Below are 24,516 nucleotides of genomic sequence, written 5' to 3' on the forward strand. Positions count from 1 at the left end.
CGGAGGAGCAAGGGATGTCATTCTATTTCTTTAACTTCTCCAATGTTAAGCAACTATTTGATTGGTCTATCTGATGAAGAGTCATCCAGACTCGATTCATGAGCTCATTCTCTCTCCACAGGTGCTGTAAGACCTGCTGAGATTTTCCAGCATTTTCTGTTTTTGTTTCAGATTCCATCATCCACAATAATTTGCTTTTAACTATTTGACTGGTTTTCATTGCCTTTGATACCAAAGAAATAGCATCAGTGTCTTTACTGTCCTGTATCTGAGTAAACCAAATTGAAGTGGAAGGATCCACTATCTCAACAGTGGAGCATTGCAAATGAGTTAAATGCACAGAAGCACTCCACTCTGAACAATCTCAGGACATTTCACTTCGTGACAAAAAATGAACTGAATAAAAGTAAAGTAATCATTGTAACTTGTTATATGAAGAACTTAAATGTAGTCTTTCAATAAAATACAAATTGCTTCATTATTCATGTAAATTGAACCTCTAATCATGAGACACCAGAGCTGAAGAAAATATGTTTATGACAAATGCAATTTATTTTACTGCAGTTGGGCTGAAGTCATCTATTCTCAAGTCTACACAAACATTCTCTGCTGTGCAGAACATAGGCTATTTCAAATCCAAAAACTAAAATGATTAATGTACAATACATTTTAAAATATATACATTTGCAGTTCTAATGGTGTTGCTGAAGACAAGATTTCCCATTGGTCACTTATTAACATGATAGAATTCAATATCCACAGTGGAAAAACTATCCTGGTGCGCAAGAAAAAAAAAGTGAGCCCTTGAGAGGGCTTCATTACCCATTATAACAAATCACTGGCTGCTTATAGAAACAAATCATGACCAGGAGAATGGAGTCCAGGAAATGATGCAAACATTCTGAGATTCCTTTTACTGACTGGTAATTAAATTGCACTGTATTCGGTTTCTTAACTGCTAAAAATGATGTTGCTCATTTATCACAAGTCACTGTGGTCCTTCTGAGGCAGTAATCTCATCTGGCCGTAGACGTTTTGGAGCTGGTTCTTCAGTATTGTCTGGAAAGATGAAAGTGAGATTGTATATTAATAACAGAACTTCTGAACTGTAGCCAACTATAAAACTTACAAGAAAAAAAAGTTGATTTATTTTTTTTAACCATTTGATGCTTTGATCCTTATGTGTTTTCATATTCTGCCATTTTTCTGGGCTGCAAATGAACCCCCTTAAAATATTTAAATCTATTTTACTGATGTTCAATCAATAGCTGTTGACAAGCTCAATGTTGCCCTAATAATGGGCAAAGTAAACGGAGCAGTCTTCAATTGAAATGACAATGTATGCGTGAGTAATCATTGTGTTAACTGGTATATGGAGAGATAGATGGCAGACAATCTTTCATGTTTCTCTGAGCAGTAACTTCCTATGCTAAGTCAGGTCATCAGAGGGATGCACTGTTTATCTGGTTTGTAATGGTTAGTTTGAAGTAAGAGTAAGATATCCAATGTCTCATAGCTTACAGAGAAACAGATCATTCGCAATGAAAGTGGCGGGACAGTGTGGGGTGAATAATCATTTGATTCAATGGAGGTATTTTCCAAAAGCAAAATTTCACTTTTTCAAAACCAGATACGGGTTCAATAAAGTCCAGCCACTTTTATTTACCTGTGACTGAAGTAAACTTCAACTGATGTTGCTAATTTATATCCAAGTGATGAATGAAATCTTCTGTCTTTTTTGGTGACTTTTATCAGTATGGTTGAATATGACAGGTCACAATTCTTAACATTTTAGAATCTTAACCAATAAAAATACTGATAGAAGGCATAATTGAAATTCCTGAACGTGCTAAATATTCTTGCTAATGAATGGGTGATTGGGGAGGGGTTGGAGGAGTGGGGTGGTTTAAAAAGAGATGGAAACTCTCAGCCAGGTCTTCAAAGAAAACAGTGTGAAGCTAAGTATTGACCAGGCTTAGGAGTAGCTTGTGGAGCTGTTGTTGGCAATAATGTTAGTTAAGTCAAGAGGACCCACTTCAGAAGTACTAGTGTTAAACCCCCTGGGTTACATACACTAACATATATTTAAATATTGGGTAGTCAGGGAACATACATAAACACATTTGCAAGGTGGGTAGTACTGTTCTACCTGAGACAATATCTAAATCAAGACCCTAAAATTATAAACAATATTTTCTTCTAGTACAATTGTATAAGAGTGCTTTTCTGTTTATGGTACATTTAATATTTAAGCCACAACTCATTTTGCAGTGGTAAACAAAATCATACTGAATGCCAGAAGCTGTAAAGATGATGATGTGTCATTGTGAGAATAGCTACTGCTACTGAAGTACTGACCTCTTTCTGCCAAGTGACTCCTACACAGCACTTCAGCAGGGACTTTAAAACTTAAACACATCATTTCCTTGTTTGGGGCCACATTCCGAACCAAATGGATAGAACAACGTCCCTCTAAGGAAGTTCTTAGGAAATCCTCTGCTCTTCTCTGAATATCTTTGGCGGGTTCATCAGACTTAGAAAAACTATAGCAGTGGACCGTAGGTAAAGCGTCAACTGGGTTCTGGTCCTCCAGGAGTTGTCTGAAGACATCCAAGAACTCGATAGCCATACCAGGCAGGTTCATAACTATGTGAATGGAGGTTTTGTTCTCCTTTGATGACAGCACATCAATTTGTTTTACTAAGTCATCTTTAACTGGACCCAAAATAAAATCCCTGCCATCCATATTGAACGTCTGTACTTTTTTGTCTACTTTGTTTAGCTTGCAGTTGTGGACTAGCCACTTAAAGGATTCTGGGTTCAGATCATTTGCCATGACTCTGCAGTTTTTCTTCGCCGCTGGAACAGCAAAAGGTCCAACACCAGCAAACACATCATACACTAGATCTCCAGCATTCAGGAGACCAACTATTCGGCCATGTTCTGTACTGAGCCGAGGATTCCAGTAGACTTTGGAAAAATCAAATTCATACGTTATATTGTTCTCCTTGACCTATCAAGACACAAATTATGTAATATTTATAGGTAAATAATGAAATGATTAAACTTATACAATTGAAATTAAACTATAGAAAAATCCTGCTGTACAATGCTGCTTTACACCCAGGACAAAGCAGATCCAGGACAAAGCAGCCTCCCCAATTGGCACCCCATCCATCACGAATCACAGTGGCAGCAGTATGTACCATATACAAGATGCACTACAGCAACTTGCCAAGGCTCCTTCGACAGCACCTTCCAAATCCATAACTTCCAGCACCTTGAAGGACAAGGGCAGTAGATGCATGGGAACACCACCACCTGCAAGTTTCCCTCTAAGCCACACAGCACATCGACTTGGATCTAGATTGCCATTCCTTCACTGTCACTGGGTCAAAATCCTGGAATTCCCTCCCCAACAGCACACTCAGCGTACCTACACCACATGGACTGCAGTGGTTCAAGGCAGTGGCTCACCATCACCACCATCTCAAAGACAATTAGGGATAGGCAATAACTGCTGGCCTAGCCCTCTATGCCCACATCCTCAGAAAGAATGAATATTTTGAAAAATTCTCCCTCAGTTCCACTGAGCAGACCGTTTGAAAATGTAATCACATTGTTTTTTTTAGTAAAAGACTCAATCACCTACTTCCTCTTTTTAAAAAAAACAAAATCACCTACTTCCTCTTTAAAAATCACCATGGTACAGAGTATTCTTCACAAGCTGAGTAACGTCATTGTACAGAGTATACCTACAGGCTCAGCAACGTCAACGTCCACATGTACACCTTTCCAGAGCTACTTTACAATTTTAAGCACTTTTAGGAACAGGAGGAAATGAACCTAAGAGTGGAATACTGCTGTCTCAACTACCTTCCACCAAATGTTCTGTGTTTCCAAAAATAAACCCACGTGGCAGACAAAGAATTAGCTGGGTTTTACTTGCAAACATGGTCTAAAACTGGACTTTCAGGTAAACATTTCCCCATAACTGCAAAGCAAACATTTAAGGGGCTACGGGGAAAGAGTGGAGGATTGTGACGTTGAGTGGTTCTTGCAGAAAGTCGGCACAGACATGAGCAGCAAAATGGTGTTCTTCCCTGCTGCAGCCATTCTAAAGGTTATCTGTATTTCCCATGGGCTAGTCAGACAGATAGTTCTTTTCAGCTGTCCTTTTTAAATTCATAAGCAATCCCTAGTCCTCCTCCCCAAATACTAAACTTTTAATGAGGGTTCATTCAAACAAACAATACTTTGAAGCCTAAACAATGCCCAAAACCAGGGCTTCAGTTTTCATCCTACAACCAAGGAATTGTTTCATTCAAGTTGTCATCTCACCAGATATATGCATATATTTCATAGAATCCCTAATAGTGCAAAAAGAGGCCATTTGGCCCATCGAGTCTGCACTGACTCTTCGACAGAGGATCCTATCCAGGCACTTTCCCATAACCCCATGTTACCCCACTAGTACCCCTAATCTACACATCTTGGGACACTAAGGGGCAATTTAGCATGGCCAATCCACCCGACCTGCACACCTTTTCACTGTGGGAGGAAACTGGAGCACCCGGAGGAAAGCCATACAGAAATGGGGAGAATGTGCACACTCCATACAGACAGTGACCCAAGGTCGGAATTGAACCCGGGTCCCTGGCGCTGTGAAGCTGCAGTGCTAACCACTGTGCCACCGTGCCACCCATCTCCTTTGTGCAAAACGCAGAACATTATTTTTTCCTGGAATGGGGAAATTAGGTATGTGATGAATAATATTATTTGAAGAGCAAGAAGGTCCCATTCTCCTTCTCTCACCGTTCCCCAACACCCCCAATCAACATAATTTATTTCCACCATATAATTGTTTTGGATCCTAAAAAGACATTTGTGTTTTTTGAAAGACAATTATGTATTTCACTGGAGTTTGATACCCAAAGGCAGGAGAAAGATATTACCAAAACTCTTTATGATTCTGTTTGGATTGCTGATACCATCACATGTTAAAGTATATACATTTTACATTCCTCCAAAAAAAAAACTGACTCAGGACTCCTTAAGTGTGTATGTTTAGAATGATCGCATTCTTTTAAACTATGATCATTACATGGTGGGCATTTCTTAATCCTTGGTAGTTAATTTGAGAGTTAAAAAATTACCTACTGGATGTAATTTTAAAAAGATGGAACAGTTTTAAGAAAATTTAATTGAGGAACATGGAAAATTGTTGTGAACTTGAAATTCTTACCTTTGCTATCATATTGTCTTCCCCAGCTAGTACTTCCATCTGAAAATTACGGTAAGTGTTGTCAATAATATTGGTTTTATTAACCACTAAAGTTACTCCAGGATTCTTATCCATTATAACTTGGCCTAGAAAACAAAATGAGTGACAATTTCTTTAAGACTACATGAATGCAGAAAAAGTGCATGGTATTTGTTTCTGCTTCTAAAGTAGGAAACCCCATTACTTATAAATTTAAACTTCAAATCTTAATTAACAGCAATAATTTGAAATTGCATCTAAATGTTTGCAACAAATTAATATTTACATGACACATGGGATGATTACCGCACTGAAGGAGGCCGTTTGGTCTGTCAAACTTGTGCTGGCTCGCTCTAAGAGCAATGTAGCAAGGCATACTTCCTTGTGCTTCCCCGTATCTCTTCAATTTTTTCCCTTTAGCTGCCTATCCAATTCCCTTTTGAGAGCCAATATTCAGTCTGCCTCCACCATACACTCAAGCAGGACATTCCAGATCTTAAAAATGTTTTTCCGCATGCCGTCTTTTGCCATTTACTATAAATCCGCATCTTCTGATTTGTAACCCTTCTGCCAATGAGGACAGGATCTATTCAGTCTAGACCTCCCATGATTTTGAACACCACTATCAAATCTCCTCTCAAGTTTATCTTTAAGGAGAACAACCACAGTTTCTCCAACCTATGACATAATCTGATGCAAAACATAATAAATGGCATGATTCCATTTCTATACATCAGTCTAAAAGTTGGATATTATGAGTCCATTATCATCAGCTTTATCAAAAATAAGCATAATATTTCACTCCCTGAAACAAAGATGAATTATTTTCGAAGAAACAATATTCAGACCTTACCGATCAAATACTTATAAGGAAGCTGATGGTCTCGAAGGTTCATGTGAACAATATGGCCAACTCTACTAAATCCAGAAGTTACATCCTGCCCTTCAGGCAAAACTGCCTTTAGAATCTCTTCAGGTTTGAAATGCTCATAAGTCATTGCTAAACGGTACATATGAATCTGAAGATCAACATTATATTCCTTTAGAACAGCCTTCTCGGAGGCCTCAAAAGATTCTGAGCACGATATTTTGCACGGGTCCAATAAAACAAGTCTATACATTTCATCTTCAGAGTTTTCAATCACACGCTTTAGTCCGGGTCTTTTTAGTGCTGAGTTTTTCAAAACTTTCATGACTTTGTTTACGACATCCTTTTTCACCTTGAGAGCTGGAAGACTCACGTGCTTTCTAAATAAGTCTCTGTTAAGTTCAGTAATGCCACGTACTGTCGTGGGAGGTGTGTAGAGATTGATGTCCTCCTCAGAGTTTTGTGCTGTCATTATGGCCAGTTCAGTGATAACACCTCTGGAAATGCACTGGCTGGAGAAATACTGAGGCTGTATTCGAGTAATTTGAAGATGTTGCTTAGTTGTCAATTTTTTAGCCGATGCACTTAACACAGTATTGGTCCAAGACTTGGTAAAGAAAAGAAGAATCCTAAGATGAAAAGAAATTGAACCAAATAGTTACTACGGCAATTATGATCCACTGACTTCAGTAGGAAACTGCTCTGATCATCTATCATCAAATCAATGACTAGGTTTAGTTGAGCGTTTGTATTTAGTATGGCCAAGCTAAACTCAATGACATATACTGATAACAATTACTGATAACAATGATAAAGTCTAATATTTATGAAACTGAAAGAGAAGGAAAGCCTAAGAATGCATTTAGTGTTTGAAGATTCTACTGACATCTGAAGATGCTTCACCAGGGAGTCAGGTGGCATAGTGGTACTGTCGCTGTACTAGTAATCTACAGATCCAGGGTAATGCTCTGGGAAACAAGGTTCAAAACCTGTCACAGCAGATGGTGAAATTTGAATTCAATAAAAGAAATCTGGAATGAAAACTCTTCATGATAACTATGAAACCATTTTCGATTGTTGGAAAAACCCATCTGGTTCACTCATGTCCTTTAGGGAGGGAAATCTGCCGTCCTTACCTGGTCTGGACTACATGTGACTCCAGAGCCACAGCAACGTGGTAGACTCTTAAATGCCCTCAGGGATGGGCAATAAATGCTGGACCAGCTAGTGACGCCCACATTCCATGAACGAATTAAAAGAAACTGGTATCACTGTGGAAACCCATATGGGTCACTTTGCCTTCTTGTGGGATATGTGAAAATATTCCTTGTTCCAGTGTCACTCAGGTGCCCTTTCCCTACCTCCTTTTCCAGTACATTGATGACTGCGCTGGCATGACTACCTGCTTTTGCCCCTAAATAGAATTTTTCACCAACTTTGTTTCCAATTTCCCTGCCTCATCTTCACATGGTCCACCTCTGACTCTTCCCTTCCAATCCCCAACTTCTTCAGCTCCGTTTCTGAGGACAGGCTATCAACCAGAATCTACCATAAGCCTATTTATTTTCACAGCCACCTTGTGTGCTAATAAACTTTTGGCTAATTGTGTCTTGTAAGGTAATATATGGAGTACTGCATTCACTTCATACTCACCTTACAGGGTACTATTAGTTGAAAATTGTGAACAAATTGACTACCACTCCTAGTTACCTAAATGACAGATGAACGGTAACATATGTAGTACAAAACTCTAAAATATGGAAAACGTAATGGTTTTGAAAATTATATAGATCAAACTCAATCTATTCCATACTCTCAGATCCTCTGTCTCTGTCATATCTGTTCTAACTATGATGTGGAGATGCCAGCATTGGACTGGGGTGGACACAGAAAGAAGTCTCACAAAACCAAGTTAAAGTCCAACAGATTTATTTGGTATCATGAGCTTTCGGAGTCTCCAAAAGCTCGTGATACCAAATAAACCTGTTGGACTTTAACCTGGTGTTGTGAGACTTTTTACTGTTCTAACTATCCCATCCTCCACACCACTGCTTCAATATGACTTCACTAAAAGCAAGATACTGCTGGAGATCTGAAATAAAAACAAAACATGCTGGAATAACTCAGCAGGTCTAGCAGCATCTTTGGAAAAAGAAACAGAGTTAACACTTCGAGCCCAATATGACTCTTCTCCAAAACTGGAGAGAGATAAGAATGTGATGAGTTTTATTCTGTTGCAACAGGGTGGTGGGGAGGCAGGCGGAACAAAAGAGTAAGAAGTTTAACAACACCAGGTTAAAGTCCAACAGGTTTATTTGGTAGCAAAAGCCACACAAGCTTTCGGAGCTGCAAGCCCCTTCTTCAGGTGAGTGGGAATTCTGTTCACAAACAGAGCATATAAAGACAGAGACTCAATTTACATGAATAATGGTTGGAATGCGAATACTTACTACTAATCAAGTCTTTAAGAAACAAAACAATGTGAGTGGAGAGAGCATCAAGACAGGCTAAAAAGATGTGTATTGTCTCCAGACAAGACAGCCAGTGAAACTCTGTGGGAGTTACAAATAGTGTGACATGAACCCAATATCCCGGTTGAGGCCGTCCTCGTGTGTGCGGAACTTGGCTATCAGTTTCTGCTCAGCGACTCTGCGCCGTCGTGTGTCGCGAAGGCCGCCTTGGAGAACGCTTACCCGAATATCAGAGGCCGAATATTTTTATAGCTAAGGTTACTGGGGAGAATTTAAACTAGATAGGTTGGGGGGAGGGGAGCTAGAAGAGTTGACTAGGATCAAGGAACTAATTGATGGGGTGGAAGATGCAGGGGTAAGGGGAATTACAAAATTAATGGTAGAGGAGAGGGTGCAAGTGAATGAAGGCGGTAATTTAGATAAGGGAGTAGAGGGAGAGGGTGTTCGCGACTCATCAAAGCGGGTCCAGATAAAAGCTGGAATAAGGACACTTTGCCTGAATGCACGAAGCATTCGGAACAAGGTAAATGAGTTGATGGTGCAAATCAGCACGAGTGGGTACGATCTAGTGGCCATTACAGAAACGTGGCTGAAAGGTGACCAGGACTGGGAGATGAATATCCAGGGGTATCAGGCGTTTAGGAAGAATAGACAGGAAGGAAAAGGTGGTGGGGTCGCGCTATTAATAAGAGATAATATCAGGGTAGTACTGAGGGATGACATAGGCTCTGAGGAACAAAACGTGGAATCATTATGGGTAGAGATGAGGAATAATAGAGGGAGAAAGACACTAGTAGGTGTGGTATATAGGCCCCCAAATAATAATGTTGAGGTAGGGAGGGCTATAAACAAGCAGATAAGGGATGCGTATAAAAACGGAACGGCAATAATCATGGGGGACTTCAACATGCACATTGACTGGCAGACTCAAGTCGGTAAGGGTGGAATGGAGGAAGAGTTCTTAGAATGCTGTCGGGATAGTTTCCTTGAACAGCATGTTACGGAACCGACGAGGGAACGAGCTATTTTGGATCTGGTATTGTGTAACGAGGTAGGTAGAATTAAGGAACTTATTGTGAAGGACCCTCTTGGGTCTAGTGACCACAATATGGTCGAATTTCTGATTCAGATGGAAGAGGAGAAAGTTTGGTCCCAAACCAGTGTCCTCTGTTTGAACAGAGGGAAACATGATAGGATGAGGGATGAATTGGCTAAGGTAGACTGGGAGAGCAGGCTGGCAGGTAGGATAGCTGAGGAACAGTGGAGGATTTTTAAGGAGATCCTTTTCAGTTCTCAGCAAAAATATATTCCAGCAAAAAACAAGGATTGTAAGAAAAGGGAGAACCAGCCGTGGATAACGAAGGAAATAAAGGAGAGTATTAAAATAAAAACAGCTGCGTACAGAGTGGCCAAAAATAGTGGAGAAACAAGTGATTGGGAAAAATTTAAGAAACAACAAAGAGAGACTAAGAAAGCGATAAAGAAAGGAAGGATAGACTATGAAGCTAGGCTAGCAATTAATATAAAAAATGATAGTAAAAGTTTTTATAAATATATAAAAAGGAATAGAGTGGCTAGAGTGAATGTTGGACCCTTGGAGGACGAGAGGGGGGAGTTAATAGTGGGAAATGAGGATATGGCTGAGTCTTTAAATAAGTTTTTTGTGTCGGTCTTCACGGTGGAGGACACAAATAGTTTGCCAAATATTAACGATAGAGGGTTGGCAGCAGGAGAAATACTTAATACAATTAATGTTACCAGAGAGGCAGTGCTGGGTAGACTAATAGGACTGAAGGTGGATAAGTCCCCGGGTCCGGATGGAATGCATCCCAGGGTATTGAAAGAAATGTCAGAGGTAATAGTGGATGTGTTAGTGATTATTTATCAAAACTCGTTGCATTCTGGGGTAGTGCCGGTTGATTGGAAAACGGCTAATGTTACGCCGCTGTTTAAAAAAGGAAGGAGACAAAAGGCGGGTAACTATAGGCCGGTCAGCTTAACGTCTGTAGTAGGGAAAATGCTGGAATCCATTATTAAAGAGGAGATAGCAGGGCATCTGGATAGAAATGGTTCGATCAATCAGACGCAGCATGGATTCATGAGGGGAAAGTCGTGCTTGACGAACATGTTGGATTTTTATGAAGATGTGACTAGGGCGGTTGATGGAGGAGAACCGGTGGATGCGGTGTTTTTGGATTTCCAAAAGGCGTTTGATAAGGTGCCCCATAAAAGGCTGCTGAAGAAGATTAGGGCACACGGAGTTGGGGGTAGTGTGTTAAAGTGGATTGGGGACTGGCTATCCGACAGGAAGCAAAGAGTCGGAATAAATGGGTGTTTTTCCGGTTGGAGGAAGGTAACTAGTGGCGTGCCGCAGGGATCGGTACTCGGGCCGCAACTATTTACCATTTATATAGATGATCTGGAGGAGGGGACGGAGTGTAGGGTAACGAAGTTTGCAGACGACACAAAGATAAGTGGAAAAGTGAATTGTGTGGAGGACGGAGAAGATCTGCAGAGAGATTTGGACAGGCTGAGTGAGTGGGCGAGGATATGGCAAATGGAGTATAACGTTGAGAAATGCGAGGTTATACACTTTGGAGGAAATAATAACAAATGGGATTACTATCTCAATGGAAACAAATTAAAACATGCTACTGTGCAAAGGGACCTGGGGGTCCTTGTGCATGAGACGCAAAAGCCCAGTCTGCAGGTACAACAGGTGATCAAGAAGGCAAATGGGATGTTGGCCTATATTGCGAAGGGGATAGAATATAAAAGCAGGGATGTCTTGATGCACCTGTACAGGGCATTGGTGAGGCCGCAGCTGGAATACTGTGTGCAGTATTGGTCCCCTTATATGAAGAAGGATATATTGGCATTGGAGGGAGTGCAGAGAAGGTTCACCAGGTTGATACCGGAGATGAGGGGTTTGGATTATGAGGAGAGGCTGAGGAGATTGGGTTTGTACTCGTTGGAGTTTAGAAGGATGAGGGGGGATCTTATGGAGACTTATAAGATAATGCGGGGGCTGGATAGGGTGGAGGCGGAGAGATTCTTTCCACTTAGTAAGGAAGTTAAAACTAGAGGACACAGCCTCAAAATAAAGGGGGGTCGGTTTAAGACAGAGTTGAGGAGGAACTTCTTCTCCCAGAGGGTGGTGAATCTCTGGAATTCTCTGCCCACTGAGGTGGTGGAGGCTACCTCGCTGAATATGTTTAAAGCGCGGATGGATGGATTCCTGATCGGTAAGGGAATTAAGGGTTATGGGGATCAGGCGGGTAAGTGGTACTGATCCACGTCAGATCAGCCATGATCTTATTGAATGGCGGGGCAGGCTCGAGGGGCTAGATGGCCTACTCCTGCTCCTATTTCTTATGTTCTTATGTTCTTATAGAAACTAGGAGCAGGAATAGACCATTTGGCCATCGAACCTACTCCACCATTTAATGTGATCATGGCTGATCCACTATCTCAACATCATACTCCCTCCACACTCCTTGACACCTTTATGTCTAGAAATCTACCTATTATTTTTAAAAATACATTCAGTGACTTGACCTCCACAGCCTTTTGTTGCTGGAATTCCACAGGTTCACCACTCTCTGGGTGGAGAAATTTCTCATCTCTGTCCTAAATGATTTACCTCATATCCTGAGACTGTGACCCTTTGTTCTAAACCCATCGGCCGGGGAGGTATCATCCCTGCATCAAGTCTGCCCAGCCCTGTCGCAATTTTATTCTTTCAATGAGATCTCCTCTCACTCCAGTGAACACAGGCCCAGCCACCTCAATCTCACCTCTTACGACAATCCTGCCATCCCAGGAATCAGTCTGGTGAACCTTCGTTGTACTCCCTCTGTGACAAGTATGTCTGAAACATTAACTCTGTTTTTCTGCCACAAATGATGGCTGATCTGCTGAGCATTTCCAGTTTCTTTGTTTTAATCTTGATTAAGTAGTTAATGAGGTAGCCAGGATTTAACCTGAAGCAGCTTGATTCACTAATACATAACTTGGCATTTCAGACCCCTGATCCAAAATGCCCAATTCGATTCTACATTTCCAAGTCAGTGAACATTTCTATTCTGGACCACCCCATAAACTATATAATCCAGATAAAGTTAGTTGAGATTTAAATGCTAAGAATCTGGGAGATAAAATTTAAGCCATGGATTTTCTCCAACACTTGGCAATGATCCAGAAAATAAGCAAAAGAAAATCCTTAATACAATTACCCTTTTTGTAAGACTCAAAAGAGACATGAGGGGAAAAAGGACACCATTTAAATTGTAAAGAAATGTTTTCATTTAAACTTACCTATAATGCAGATATCTCTTGAATACTGACAAATCTCCTCAGATCCAGTTATAACACCTTGTTTGATCTATTGACATAATTATTTTCAAAATCAAAATCTTTTGCCTTTTTCATGCTTTGGTTTTGTGCTTCACCTTGAATAACTTTCCACCTGCCATTTAAGTAACTAAGCTGGCCACCTATGTATTCACAAGATACAGTATGTAGAGAATACAGCACCCGATACACCAGCTTACAGGCAATATTAGCTGAACATTTATTGGCAAATATTTGTGCTCACCAAGGTGAAAAATGGTAGCATTCAAATTTGAACAGTTTACCAAATGAGGCACTCAGTGGCAGTATCAGGTACTCCAAGGTCAGATATAGCACAGCCAAACTTCCCTCTACTCTAATCATGCAGCCGAGTCCTAAAGAAAAGCTTTAATCGAATAAATCAATTTCCCATTCCAGTCATCCTTCAGGTTTTTATGTGAGTGTTTGCTAGTTCGACACCAAATCAGGCATGGCTTTATGCTATGGGCTCCCATCTATATCTTGGAATCCACTGCCAATCCTGGGAAGAGACATCACCACAGGATCGACAGCAGCTAATGGAGAAAGCCCTCAGGACAACTCAGTGGCAATACGTGCCACCCACCTCCCCAGGTACCCTAAAGAGAGCATTCTTTGCCCCTACTGATGGTGGGCACTAGATAGTCCAAACGGCCTGTTTAATTGCTGTCATCACTGGAGTGATATATAGAAGGCCTACAGTACAGAAAGAGGCCATTCGGCCCATCGGGTCTGCACCGACCACAATCCCACCCAGGCCCTATCCCCACATCCCTACCCCCACATCCCTACATATTTTACCCACTAATCCCTCTAACCTACGCATCTCAGGACACTAAAGGGCAATTTTAGCATGGCCAATCAACCTAACCCACACATCTTTGGACAGTGGGAGGAAACTGGAGCACCCGGAGGAAACCCACGCAGACACGAGGAGAATGTGCAAACTCCACACAGGCAGTGACCCAAGCCGGGAATCGAACCCAGGTCCCTGGAGCTGTGAAGCAGCAGTGCGAACCACTGTGCTGCCGTGCCGCCCTGATATGACAATCATTTTTCTTTCTCTGGGCAACCCAGTCTTACAGCACCAGACCACGGACAGCCTCCACTGGCTCAGGCTTCAGTGGGGCCCCCCTGCCCTGTTGCTAGGGGTCCCATCCCTCCCTGCCCTGTAGCTAGGGGGCCTCATCACCCCCATGCCTTGCTGCCAGGGGGTCCAACCCACCTCTCCTGCCTTGTTGCTAGGTGGTCCCATCCTCTTGTTGCTATGGGATCCCATTCCCCCTTCCCTGTTGCTAAAGGATCCCATCACCCCCACCCCGTTGCTAGGGGGTCCCATCCCTCCCTACCCTAGCTAGGAGGTCCCATCCCCCCGCTCTGCCCTGTTGCTAGGGGGTCCCATCCCCCCTGCCCTGTTGCTAGGGGGTCCCATTCCCACCCCCCCCCCCCTCCGGCCTGGTGCGACGAGGGTCCCATTCCCCCCCCCACCGCTCTGTTGCGACGGGGGTCCCATCCCCCCTGCCCTGTTGCGAGGAGGTCCCATCACCCACCCCCGCCTGTTGCTAGGGGTTCCCGACCCCCCCCTGCCCTGTTGCTAGGGGGTCCTGATTCCCCCCCCTGCCCTGTTGCTAGGGGGTCCCGACCCCCCCCCGCCAGCCCTGTTGCTAGGGGGTCCCGACCCCCCCCTCCTGCCCTGTTGCTAGGGGGTCCCGACCCCCCCTCCTGCCCTGTTGCTAGGGGGTCCCGACCCCCCCCCCCGCCTGCCCTGTTGCTAGGGGGACCCGACCCCCCCCGCCTGCCCTGTTGCTAGGGGGTCCCGACCCCCCTTCCTGCCCTGTTGCTAGGGGGTCCCGACCCCCCCTCCTGCCCTGTTGCTAGGGGGTCCCGACCCCCCCCGTCCTGCTGCTAGGGGGTCCCAACCCCCCCCTGCCCTGTTGCTAGGGGTCCCGACCCCCCCCTGCCCTGTTGCTAGGGGGTCCCGACCCCCCCCGCCCTGTTGCTAGGGGGTCCCGATCCCCTTCCTGCCCTGTTGCTAGGGGGTCCCGACCCCCCCCTGCCCTGTTGCTAGGGGTCCCGACTCCCCCCTGACCTGTTGCTGGGGGGGTCCCAACCGCCCCCCCCCCCCCCCCCACTGCTGGGAGGGTCCCAACCCCCCCCTGCCACTGGGGGGTCCCAAACCCCCCTGCCCTGCTGGGGGGGTCCCAACCACCCCCCCCCCTGCCCTGTTGCTGGGGGGTCCCAACCCCCCCCCCCTGCCCTGTTGCTGGGGGGTCCCAACCCCCCCCCTGCCCTGTTGCTGGGGGGTCCCAACCCCCCCCCCCCCTGCCCTGTTGCTGGGGGGTCCCAACCCCCCCCTGCCCTGTTGCTGGGGGGTCCCAAAACCCCCCTGCCCTGTTGCTGGGGGTCCCAACCCCCCTCCCAGCCCTGTTGCTAGGGGGTCCCAACCCCCCTCCCAGCCCTGTTGCTAGGGGGTCCCAACCCCCCCCCCATGCCCTGTTGCTAGGGGGTCCCAACCCCGCCCCTGCCCTGTTGCTGGGGGGGTCTCAACCCCCCCTGCCCTGTTGCTAGTGGGTCCCAAACCCCCTGCCCTGTTGCTAGGGGGTCCCATTACCCCTGCCCTGTTGCTAGGGGGGCCCATCACCCCTACCCTGTTGCTCGGGGGTCCAACACCCCCTGCCTGACTGCTAGGGCGTCCAATACTCCCCTGCTTTGTTGCTCAGCTATCCGAACCCCCTCCCCTCCGTTGCTAGGGGGTCCAACTCCCCACACCCGCTTTGTTGCTAGGGGATCCCATCCCCCCTTCTCTGTTGCTAGGAGGTCCCAACTCCCCATCCCCCGCCTTGATTCACGTGCCTCACACTCTCATCCGCTCACCTCATGCCGACATCCAGCACGAACGCAGCTTCTGAATCGTCATCAAAAGGCGCGTGGCCCCGCGACGTCATCAGAACCTGCTTGCGAGGTCGGTTCGTCACGTGCAGGCGGGGGTGGAGCTGCTCGAGCGCAAGAGCGAGCCGCCGCGACAATGATGAGGAGTGAGAGCGAGAGCGAGCCGGGCGAGGAATCAGCCTTGATCCCCAGCGATGTGAGTCCGTTTAACATGACAGCGGGGATTTATTGTTGTACTGTGTCAGTGGAAAGGTCCTGCTGTCCGCTCAGCGCCCCTCCTCCCGCCGGTGTAGCTGTGAACATCTAGGGTGGGTAAAGGCTGCTGATGGGATGAAGCTGTTGGTCCCTCAGTGAATGGGGATTCAGTCTGTTTCTCAAATTGTGCTGAAGGTGGACCTTTTATATGAAGGGGGTGAAAAGAGAGCTGGAATGGGGTGAGAATTGATGTGGGGTGGGGAGTTTGGGGGGCTGCATTGTGCATGACAGATGTGCTGCGTTGGGGGAAGTTTCTGCAACCAGATGACCAGGGGCAACTAGTACCTGAACACTTGGACAAGTCACTGCTGATCAAAAAGAACATGAATTTATAAAGGGATAAATCTGATTAGTTGCATTTTTTTTGAATGTCCTTAAACTGGTGGCCGTGATGTGGAGATGATGCATTGGACTGGGGTAAACACAGTAAGAAGTCAGTAAGAACACCACAACCTGGTGTTGTGAGACTTCTTACTTTAATCTGGTACGCAAGGAAGTGTCCAAGTGGATTCCAAAAGGTAGTTTATAAAATTTCACACATTATTAGCAAAACTGAGTGCATGGAATTGGAAGTTGAGTTACTAACTTTGGAAAAGCACTTCTGATCACATGATGCCAAGTCAAGTTTCCTTTGGTTCAACAGTTGGGCCTTTTGTCAGTGTGAATCTTTACACTAACAACTGTTGTCGGAAGGTTAGGAGGCCATCTGTGAAGGGAAGCTAGGGGGAGGAATGAGTTGCAGAGGTTGGAGGAACTTGGATTCCACCAATATAACTGATAGGATTTAATGAAATTGCACTGATGACATAGTACTGGTGATACTTGGATTCACCTCCTAACCTGCAGCAAAACAATGGCTCATTGCTATATTAACTAAGCCAGGATCTCCTGTATTTGCACTGTGTAAACACAGTAAGAGTTTTAACAACACCCAGGTTAAAGTCCACTTTAACTTTAACCTGGTGTTGTTAAAACTCTTACTGTGTTTACCCCAGTCCGATGCCGGCATCTCCACATCATGACTTGCACTGTGTAGTCAGGCTTCCTGGTGCCATTTTTATTAATATGTCTGATCTTCCCATTTCCTTGGATTTTGTGGCCTTGAGTTGTATGAATGTGATGGCTTTGAACTAGTAGATGATCTGCACTTGGACTTTGCATAGAAACTCTTCAGCACAGACCTACTTGGACCAAAGCAAATGGTGCTGAACTGACTTTGGGACAAATGTTTCTGAACCTGGGCTCAGACTCAATAAAGGCCTTTCATAGAATAAGATATTATAACACAGGAGAAGGCAATTCAGCTCCAGTTTTACTACCCTGTTCCATAGCTCCATTTTTCTTTTAAGTTCATCCTTTTCAAATGTGTACCCTATTTACTTTCGACTAATGATCTAGTTTCTGCAAGATCAGCTACTTGTGGTAAAGTAGCTTGTGATCACATGATGAAAATGCCTGTCTGCTTCCTCCTTGGTTCTTTCAGTGTGCAACCCAAGTCCTGCCCCCTTCTTTCCTGATTATCGAGTAGTGGAAAACAATCTCACTGTTTTACTAACAGTGAGATCCCCAGATTTCACACAGTGCCACTCCTGTTAATTGCAGAGCCAGGAGTAGCGTAGAAAATGCTGGGCATCAATTATGTAAATGAGTAGAATTGTGAAACTTGGATTTCAATGTGGGGAAGAATGAGACCATTTACTTTTGAACCAAGAAAAATAAATCTGTATATTTCCCTAATGGTGTGATATTGGGGACTTTGGAACGTTCTGTGGAAAAATGGTCTAGAAAAATGTATATTATGACACGCATGGTATTGGGGCTTCTGTTATTGGGTACAGAGGCTTATTTTTCTTTCCTTGCCACTCCTAAATATAATGTGCGCTCTCTCAATTGTCGTCTCATCATGTATCTGCAACTGGGTTTAGCATCAATCTAGTCACATCTAAGTTACGTCTGGATTGGCACGATAGAAATTGCATCAAGCTTTGTGACAATCAGTCACTAAAAGCAGGTGGCTAGGAAAATAAGGATTGAAAGATATAGCAGGTAAAATGTTAGTTTGACAACCTATTTGTTTTAACTTTTTTCTCTAGTTTGTACTAAATATTTACATTTCTTTTCCCTCGAATGTGTAAAGATACCAATATGCAAAACTTGAATCCTACAGGAGATTTATTTGCAAACTTCAGACATAGAATCCCTATAGTGCAGAAGGAGGCCATTCGGCCCATCGAGTCTGCATCTACAACAATCCCACCCAGACCTTATTCCCATAACCCTACTAATCCCCCTGACACTAGGGTCAATTTAACATAGCCAATCAACCTAACCCGCACATTTTTGAATTGTGGGAGGAAACCGGAGCACCTGGAGGAAACCCACGCAGACATGGGGAGAATGTGCAAACTGCACGCACAGTGACACGAGGCCGGAATTAAACCCGGGTCCCTGGCGCTGAGTCAGCAGTGCTAACCACTGTGCCACCATGCCACCCAGAGAGCAATATTGACCTGTTATTGGCATAATAGATGAGGAAGATCTTGACTTTGGTAGAGCTGGGATTGCAGATAGGAACAGGGCACCATTTTGTTAAAATTTGTTGAGCTCCCAAGTTGGAAGAATCTGTTTATAATTTGACTGGTAGTACTGATGCCAAACGCAGCTGACATGCTGTAAACAGAGTACCCTTATTAAATAGGTACACTGGTGTGAATTCCATTTTTTGGTAGAACAGGAGACTGTATTGAAACCTGTAAACAATTGGGAATCATCATTGGAATTGGTGCCTTTAAAATGATTAAATATTCTTTGTTCATGGGGGTGCAATGTACTATATTTATTCAAATAATGGTGCAATGCAACTTTTGTTTGTTTCTTCCCACATAGTTGATTAGAATTTATTTTGTAGTTTTTTTTTCTCTCTTCTGCCCAAAGCTGCCCATTTCTGACAATTTGATGGCTTCAGACAGAAGGATCAAAACAAAATCAAACTCTGGCCATGTTTGAAAACAAATATACTACAAACTTAGTATTTCTACGCCATAAGCTTATGTTGTATGAAAAGGATGATGAGGATGGACCATTATGCCTTAGACAGTGTGACATTGTGCAACATTTATTCCTCCTTGAATCTAAATAACTCTTAATTGTCTGATCTTGTCCTCGTAACCAACGATCCAAGTCTTTTCTTTACGTTTGATTTTAAGTGTACTGATACAAATACAAAATACTGTGAATGTTGGAAATCTGATATAAAAACGCAACATATGAGACAGCATCTGTGAAGTGATGAACAAGAATCTTTTATTAATGACCTGTAACATTAACTCTGTTTCCTTCTCCCTAGATACTGGCAGACCTGCTGTGTATTTCTGGCATTCTGTTTTTAGTCCTGATGGACTACTCTCGTTACTTGTTCACCAACCAGTAAAGAAAATGCTTTTCTCACTGTTTACCTTACCAGTACTGTCTATTTTTGACACTTCTGGAGATCAACTGTTAATTTTCACTGATCTAGTGAAAATTGACGTTGAAGTCCCAATTTTTCTAGCCAGCCTGACCGGGTGTGTGTGTGTATTCGCACTGCAGTCTAGTCTTTTCCACTTTGCTTTTCTAAACCAAACATCAGAATCCTGCATGCTTTATTTTACATGTTTATCAAGATGTCTCATTTTTAACATGGGAATGAGAGTAAGACATTCAGCCCTTTGAGCCTACTCCCGTTCATTGAGATCATGACTTGGCTCCAGATCCTTTAATCTCCTTGGCTGACAAAAAAGGGATTGATCTCAGATTTATTAATTGAGCTTGCATGTACTGCTTTTTGTGGGATAGAGTTCTAGATTCTACCACCCCTCCGCTGAAGTATCTCCTAACTTTCCTGCTGAATGACCTGGCTCTCTTCCTAAAGGTTACATCCTCTTGTCCTGGGCTCCCTCACCAGTTGTAAAACATTTCCCTCCCTACCCTATCAGTTCTTTCAAAATCCTAAGTACAGATCACCCCTTAAACCTTCTATATTCAAGGGAAAGAAGCGTAGTTTGTGGAATCTCTCTGCAAATCTGGACCTCTGAGTTCTGGTAATATTCTAGTGGATCCATGTTTTACTCCTTACAAAGCGAGTATCTCCTTTCTAGCCTGCAGTGTTCAGAAATGCACACAGTTCTCAATGTGGTCTGACTAGGGCTTTATATAGCTTTAACAAATATTCCTCTTTTAAGCTTCTCAAGCTAAACCCATGTGCCTCTGCTTCTCTACACCTTTTAAAATGTTACCATTTCATCGATATTTGTTTTCTTCATGTTCATACTCAAAATTAATCACTTCAAATGACCAGATATTAAATGTCATCTGATAGCCAGCTGTCTGTCTAATTGCTGCTGAATGGTTCACAGGCTTCTCTCTGAAATCCTGTGTGTTTAGTTATCTCATCCATACCACATTGGGAATAGTCAGGTAGAATTTGGCTGCTTCAGTGCTAGAACAAAGAAGGAAAAGCACAGAAGGAATGCTCAAAGCAGTAATTGTGCACTTCTGAAAGTTCCTGAATGACCATTGTAGATGATTAATGTTAGAAACGCTTCGTGCTGCCTTGAATTCTAAAAATATTTGACTTGCAGGAAAGATTTGCTGTAACGTTAGTGGAAGAAAGGTTTGGTAACCAGAGGGGATAAAAGAATGAGGTGTTATGAGAGAAGAGAAAGTTTGATCAATTAATTTTTATGATCTGAAATGCACTAACTGAAAATGGTGACAGCATTTTTTAATAGTAACTGGAAAAATACTTGAAACGATAAATGATATTAGAACTTTGAAAGAGCAGGGAAGTGGGACTAATTGGATAGCACAGGATTGATGGGCCAAATGACCACTTTCTGTGCTGTATCATTCTATAATCGTATTATTTTCTGTATGTCACATACTTGCATGCTGGTTAAGATTTTGTGCCAGTAGACATTTTCAAGTTCTGTCACGTCCAGATTATTTTGTAAACCTTCTCCAATACTTGTAGTGGCAGCTAACGTGCACATGATTCAAGTTACTTGAGGAAATTTTGAAGTTATTAATTTTACAGCAATGATCCTTCCATTGCATCTATTTACTTTTTTCAAAGCACAACTGTATAACCATGTGCATGAATACAGGATGCATTCTAAAGTTTTTCTTTGTGGACCATCTAGTCACTTTTTGGTGCATGGAAACTATACACAATTGTTTCATTTGATTAAAGCTTACGATGACCTTGGTGCTGGAATGAGCAAGGTATGTTAAACAATGAACCCATTTCCTTAGCATATCTTCTGACATCCAGAAATTTGGTTGAAGCAACCTCCATCTGCCTCTATTACATGTGCAGGAATGTATCGGAAGAAATGTCTTCATGGATGACTGAGTGCAGGATTAAAATAATGATTCAAATAGTGGAGGTGAACAAAAATAAACAGCCACAGTGCCAGCTGATGCAGAACTCCTTATTCAAAATTAATTGCTCGAAAATGCATGCATGTGTTCCTGCTAAATTGAGCTGGATTTAAATGCATGTGGCTCAGTTAAGTGGGTCTCATTCATTAAGTACATTCCAGCCCCTCTTGAATTATGATTTAGTACTGCACAGACTATCTTATGCACACATCTGTGCGTAGCTGTACGCTTCAACCACTTCTCCAATGATTTTGCCTCTGATACAATGGGGCATCAATTTAAAAACAATGAGGTTAAATTAATATCATTTTGTCAAAAGCAAAATGCTGTGGTTCCTAGAAGTTGCGGGTGTTGGGGGAATGAAGCACAATGCTGGAAATACTCTAGGTCAGGCAACATCTGTGGAGATAGAAGTGCAATGTTTCGGCTCACTGACCTTTCAGTCATGAATATGTAACCTGTACTCTGGTTATTGGTTATATAGTGCTAGCTGAATGAAGGGTTGACAGTCTGCTATAATTTTTCTTTTAAATCTAATGCAACTTTTTCTTTTTGCAGGTAACAGAGCATCCGGCATCATCTCACGCTTCATTTGCTTCCTCAGTGTTCAACATAATGCATGCTATCATGGGAAGTGGCATCCTGGGCTTGGCATATGCAATGTCTAGTACAGGTATTATTGGTTTTAGGTAAGAAGGCAAGACATTGCACTTGATTTTACTTGATTAGCTAACATCCCGAATTATTTGCCTGTAACTGAACCGTGTAAAGTCCCAGTAATCTCTGTTTTTCTGATAATTATAAGGGCTGTGAATGTCACTGTTTTTCTGATAATTATAAGGGCAGTGAATTAAGTGCCTGCTATCTTTAAGCTGCTATACCTTGAAAATTCCAACATGCTGCTGGATAGCCTTGCATTCCCCCCGCCCCCTGTTTACGTTTGAAGTAATTTAAAACTCTGCTACCCACGTCTTAACTTGTACCAAGTCTCGTTCATCCATCACCCTTGTGCTCGCTGACCTATATTGGCTTACAATCAAGCAATGGCTTAAAAAAAAATCTGTCATTTTTAAAATCCCTCCATAACCTTGTCCTTCCACATCTCTCTAACCTCCTCCAGTCCCACAGCATTCCAATTCTGGCCTTCTCTGCACCCTTGGCTTTAATGTCTCTGCTGTCTGCGGCTGCCAAGGCTCTAAGCTCTGGAATTCCCTCCCTCTCAACTGCTCTCGCTTTATGGTGCTCCTTAAAATGTACCTCTTTGGCCAAGCCTACCCTAATATATTTCATGGCTTGTTGTTAAATTCTGTTTCCAAATATTCCTGAGAGTCATCTTGGGGCATTTTTTGCTACTTTTGGCATTTGTTGATCGTTTGGTATTGATCATCTCAGGTAGAGGGAAAGGTGGTAAAGGGCTCGGTAAAGACGGAGCCAAGCGGCACCGCAAGGTTCTCCGCGACAATATCCAAGGCATTACCAAGCCTGCTATCAGGCGTCTGGCTCGCCGCGGAGGCGTCAAGCGTATCTCCAGCTTAATCTATGAGGAGGTCCGCGGGGTGTTGAAGGTGTTTTTGGAGAATGTGATCAGGGACTCTGTGACCTACACTGAACACGCCAAGCGCAAAACGGTGACCGCCATGGATGTGGTGTACGCCCTAAAGCACCAGGGGCGGACCCTGTTTGGCTTTGGTGGTTGAGGACAGTGTAAAGGGAACAGACTTAAAGGTGCTATATCACTTCTCGGCCTTTTGGCTAAGATCAAGTGTAGTATCGACACGCTGTGCTTGGTTGAAGTCATTGGGTTACATTTTAGCTTCATTTGAAGCAATTTTTAAAAGCGGCATCTCGGCCTTTTGGCTAAGATGCAAATGAGATCAAGCCTTGGAGGAGGTGCAATGCCTACTCCAATCAGCTTGGATCATGTCGATCAAGCCCAAGACAGGAGGTGAGAGCCCTGTCTTGTCAGCTTGGATCAGGAATGTCTCAACTTGTTGAGACTCTGAATTGGACTTGATTTGATTGAATTTTTCCCCTTTAAAATTTAGTTGCTGTGCTTGGCCAGTTTTTCTGTGTATTCATCACGGAGCAACTTTCCCGGCTGCTGCAGTACTACGTACCAGCACAATTTAGCAAGAATGTTGATGTCAATGTAGAAAATTAGCAAAGGCTTCGAACAAGATGTACCAGTCTCAAAAAACTAACATGTCAAGAATGTTTCCAACTTGAAAATGCATAACTATTTGGAATTTGTAATATACCAAAGGTATATGCAGCAGTGTCTCAATTGTATTTTGTGGGGTGGGGTGGGAATAAATGCCTGACGGGGAAATCTAAATGCCAATGGTACACAATTGCTGGAGGTATCTTGGGGGCACGATTCCCTGGAAAATGTAGCGTGTTTTAAATTGGATATTAGGGGCTGGTGTAGAGATTGAAAAGAATGTTACTTCAATAGCAAGCATTGTTTCAAGGATGACTTGAATTAATTATGGATGGAATGGTGGGTGCTTTATCCTGTCAAACCTGACCTGGGATTATTTCTTATCAACAGCTGGGTGTCAATTTCCATACAGCAAGCAAGGCAATAGTTCGTTTAATATATCATCTGAAAGTCCGTCTGTTCAAAAGTGTAGCAGCGCACGTCGATTTTTGTCAGCCTGGATTATTCATTGAAGTCTCGAGTGGGGTTTTGAATTTATGACCTGTCTCGGGTGTGATTGCTACTAACCTTGTCCAGGACCAGGGTTCCTGCTCATAACTTCCCACAACTGCCTGACTGGGAGTGTGTCTTTGTAAACATGTCAATAATTGGAAGAGTCTGTTGGGATTTACTGTCTTGGACCTTGACATCAAGAATGGTTACTTCAGTGTGACATTTGGTGTTGCATCTGTAGAACTGTACCCCATCATTTTCTCCAGAAGAGGAGAAAACTTGGTAGCAAAATTAGAGCTGTGTGCTTTGTCATGTGAAATGTTTG

General features: G+C 43.3%; 2 protein-coding genes and 1 non-coding gene across 5 annotated transcripts in view; 2 read left to right on the plus strand and 1 right to left on the minus strand.

Moving 5' to 3' along the window:
- Positions 1-529: 529 nt before the first annotated feature.
- trmt5 (tRNA methyltransferase 5) lies at positions 530-16,055 on the minus strand. 2 transcript variants are annotated; one of them, XM_078234223.1, is made up of 6 exons: positions 15,848-15,891; positions 12,920-12,986; positions 6,117-6,760; positions 5,246-5,370; positions 2,359-3,013; positions 530-1,059 (listed from the first exon to the last, which is right to left on the minus strand). In XM_078234223.1, the coding sequence occupies exons 3-6, from the start codon at positions 6,601-6,603 to the stop codon at positions 989-991; spliced, it is 1,338 nt and encodes a 445-aa protein (XP_078090349.1). In that variant the 5' UTR covers positions 6,604-6,760; positions 12,920-12,986; positions 15,848-15,891; the 3' UTR covers positions 530-988. The 2 variants fall into 2 exon arrangements, with proteins under 2 accessions (XP_078090349.1, XP_078090348.1); XM_078234222.1 differs by lacking the exon at positions 12,920-12,986 and having other exon boundaries at positions 15,848-16,055.
- slc38a6 (solute carrier family 38 member 6) overlaps positions 15,917-24,516 on the plus strand; it is a 40,469-nt gene continuing 31,869 nt past the window's right edge. The window contains exons 1-3 of one of the 2 annotated variants that reach the window (XM_078234225.1): positions 15,947-16,058; positions 19,464-19,543; positions 22,097-22,227. In XM_078234225.1, coding sequence (XP_078090351.1) covers positions 22,154-22,227 — 74 coding nt within the window. In that variant the 5' untranslated portion in view covers positions 15,947-16,058; positions 19,464-19,543; positions 22,097-22,153. Of the gene's footprint in view, positions 16,059-19,463; positions 19,544-22,096; positions 22,228-24,516 lie in introns of both variants that reach the window. The other variant, XM_078234224.1, reaches the window with a different exon arrangement.
- LOC144507405 (U2 spliceosomal RNA) lies at positions 23,271-23,462 on the plus strand. Its single transcript, XR_013500094.1, has one exon. It is a non-coding gene; the product is annotated as a U2 spliceosomal RNA (small nuclear RNA).

Source organism: Mustelus asterias, chromosome 18 (genome assembly GCF_964213995.1).
Source record: "Mustelus asterias chromosome 18, sMusAst1.hap1.1, whole genome shotgun sequence".
Lineage (NCBI taxonomy): Eukaryota > Metazoa > Chordata > Chondrichthyes > Carcharhiniformes > Triakidae > Mustelus > Mustelus asterias.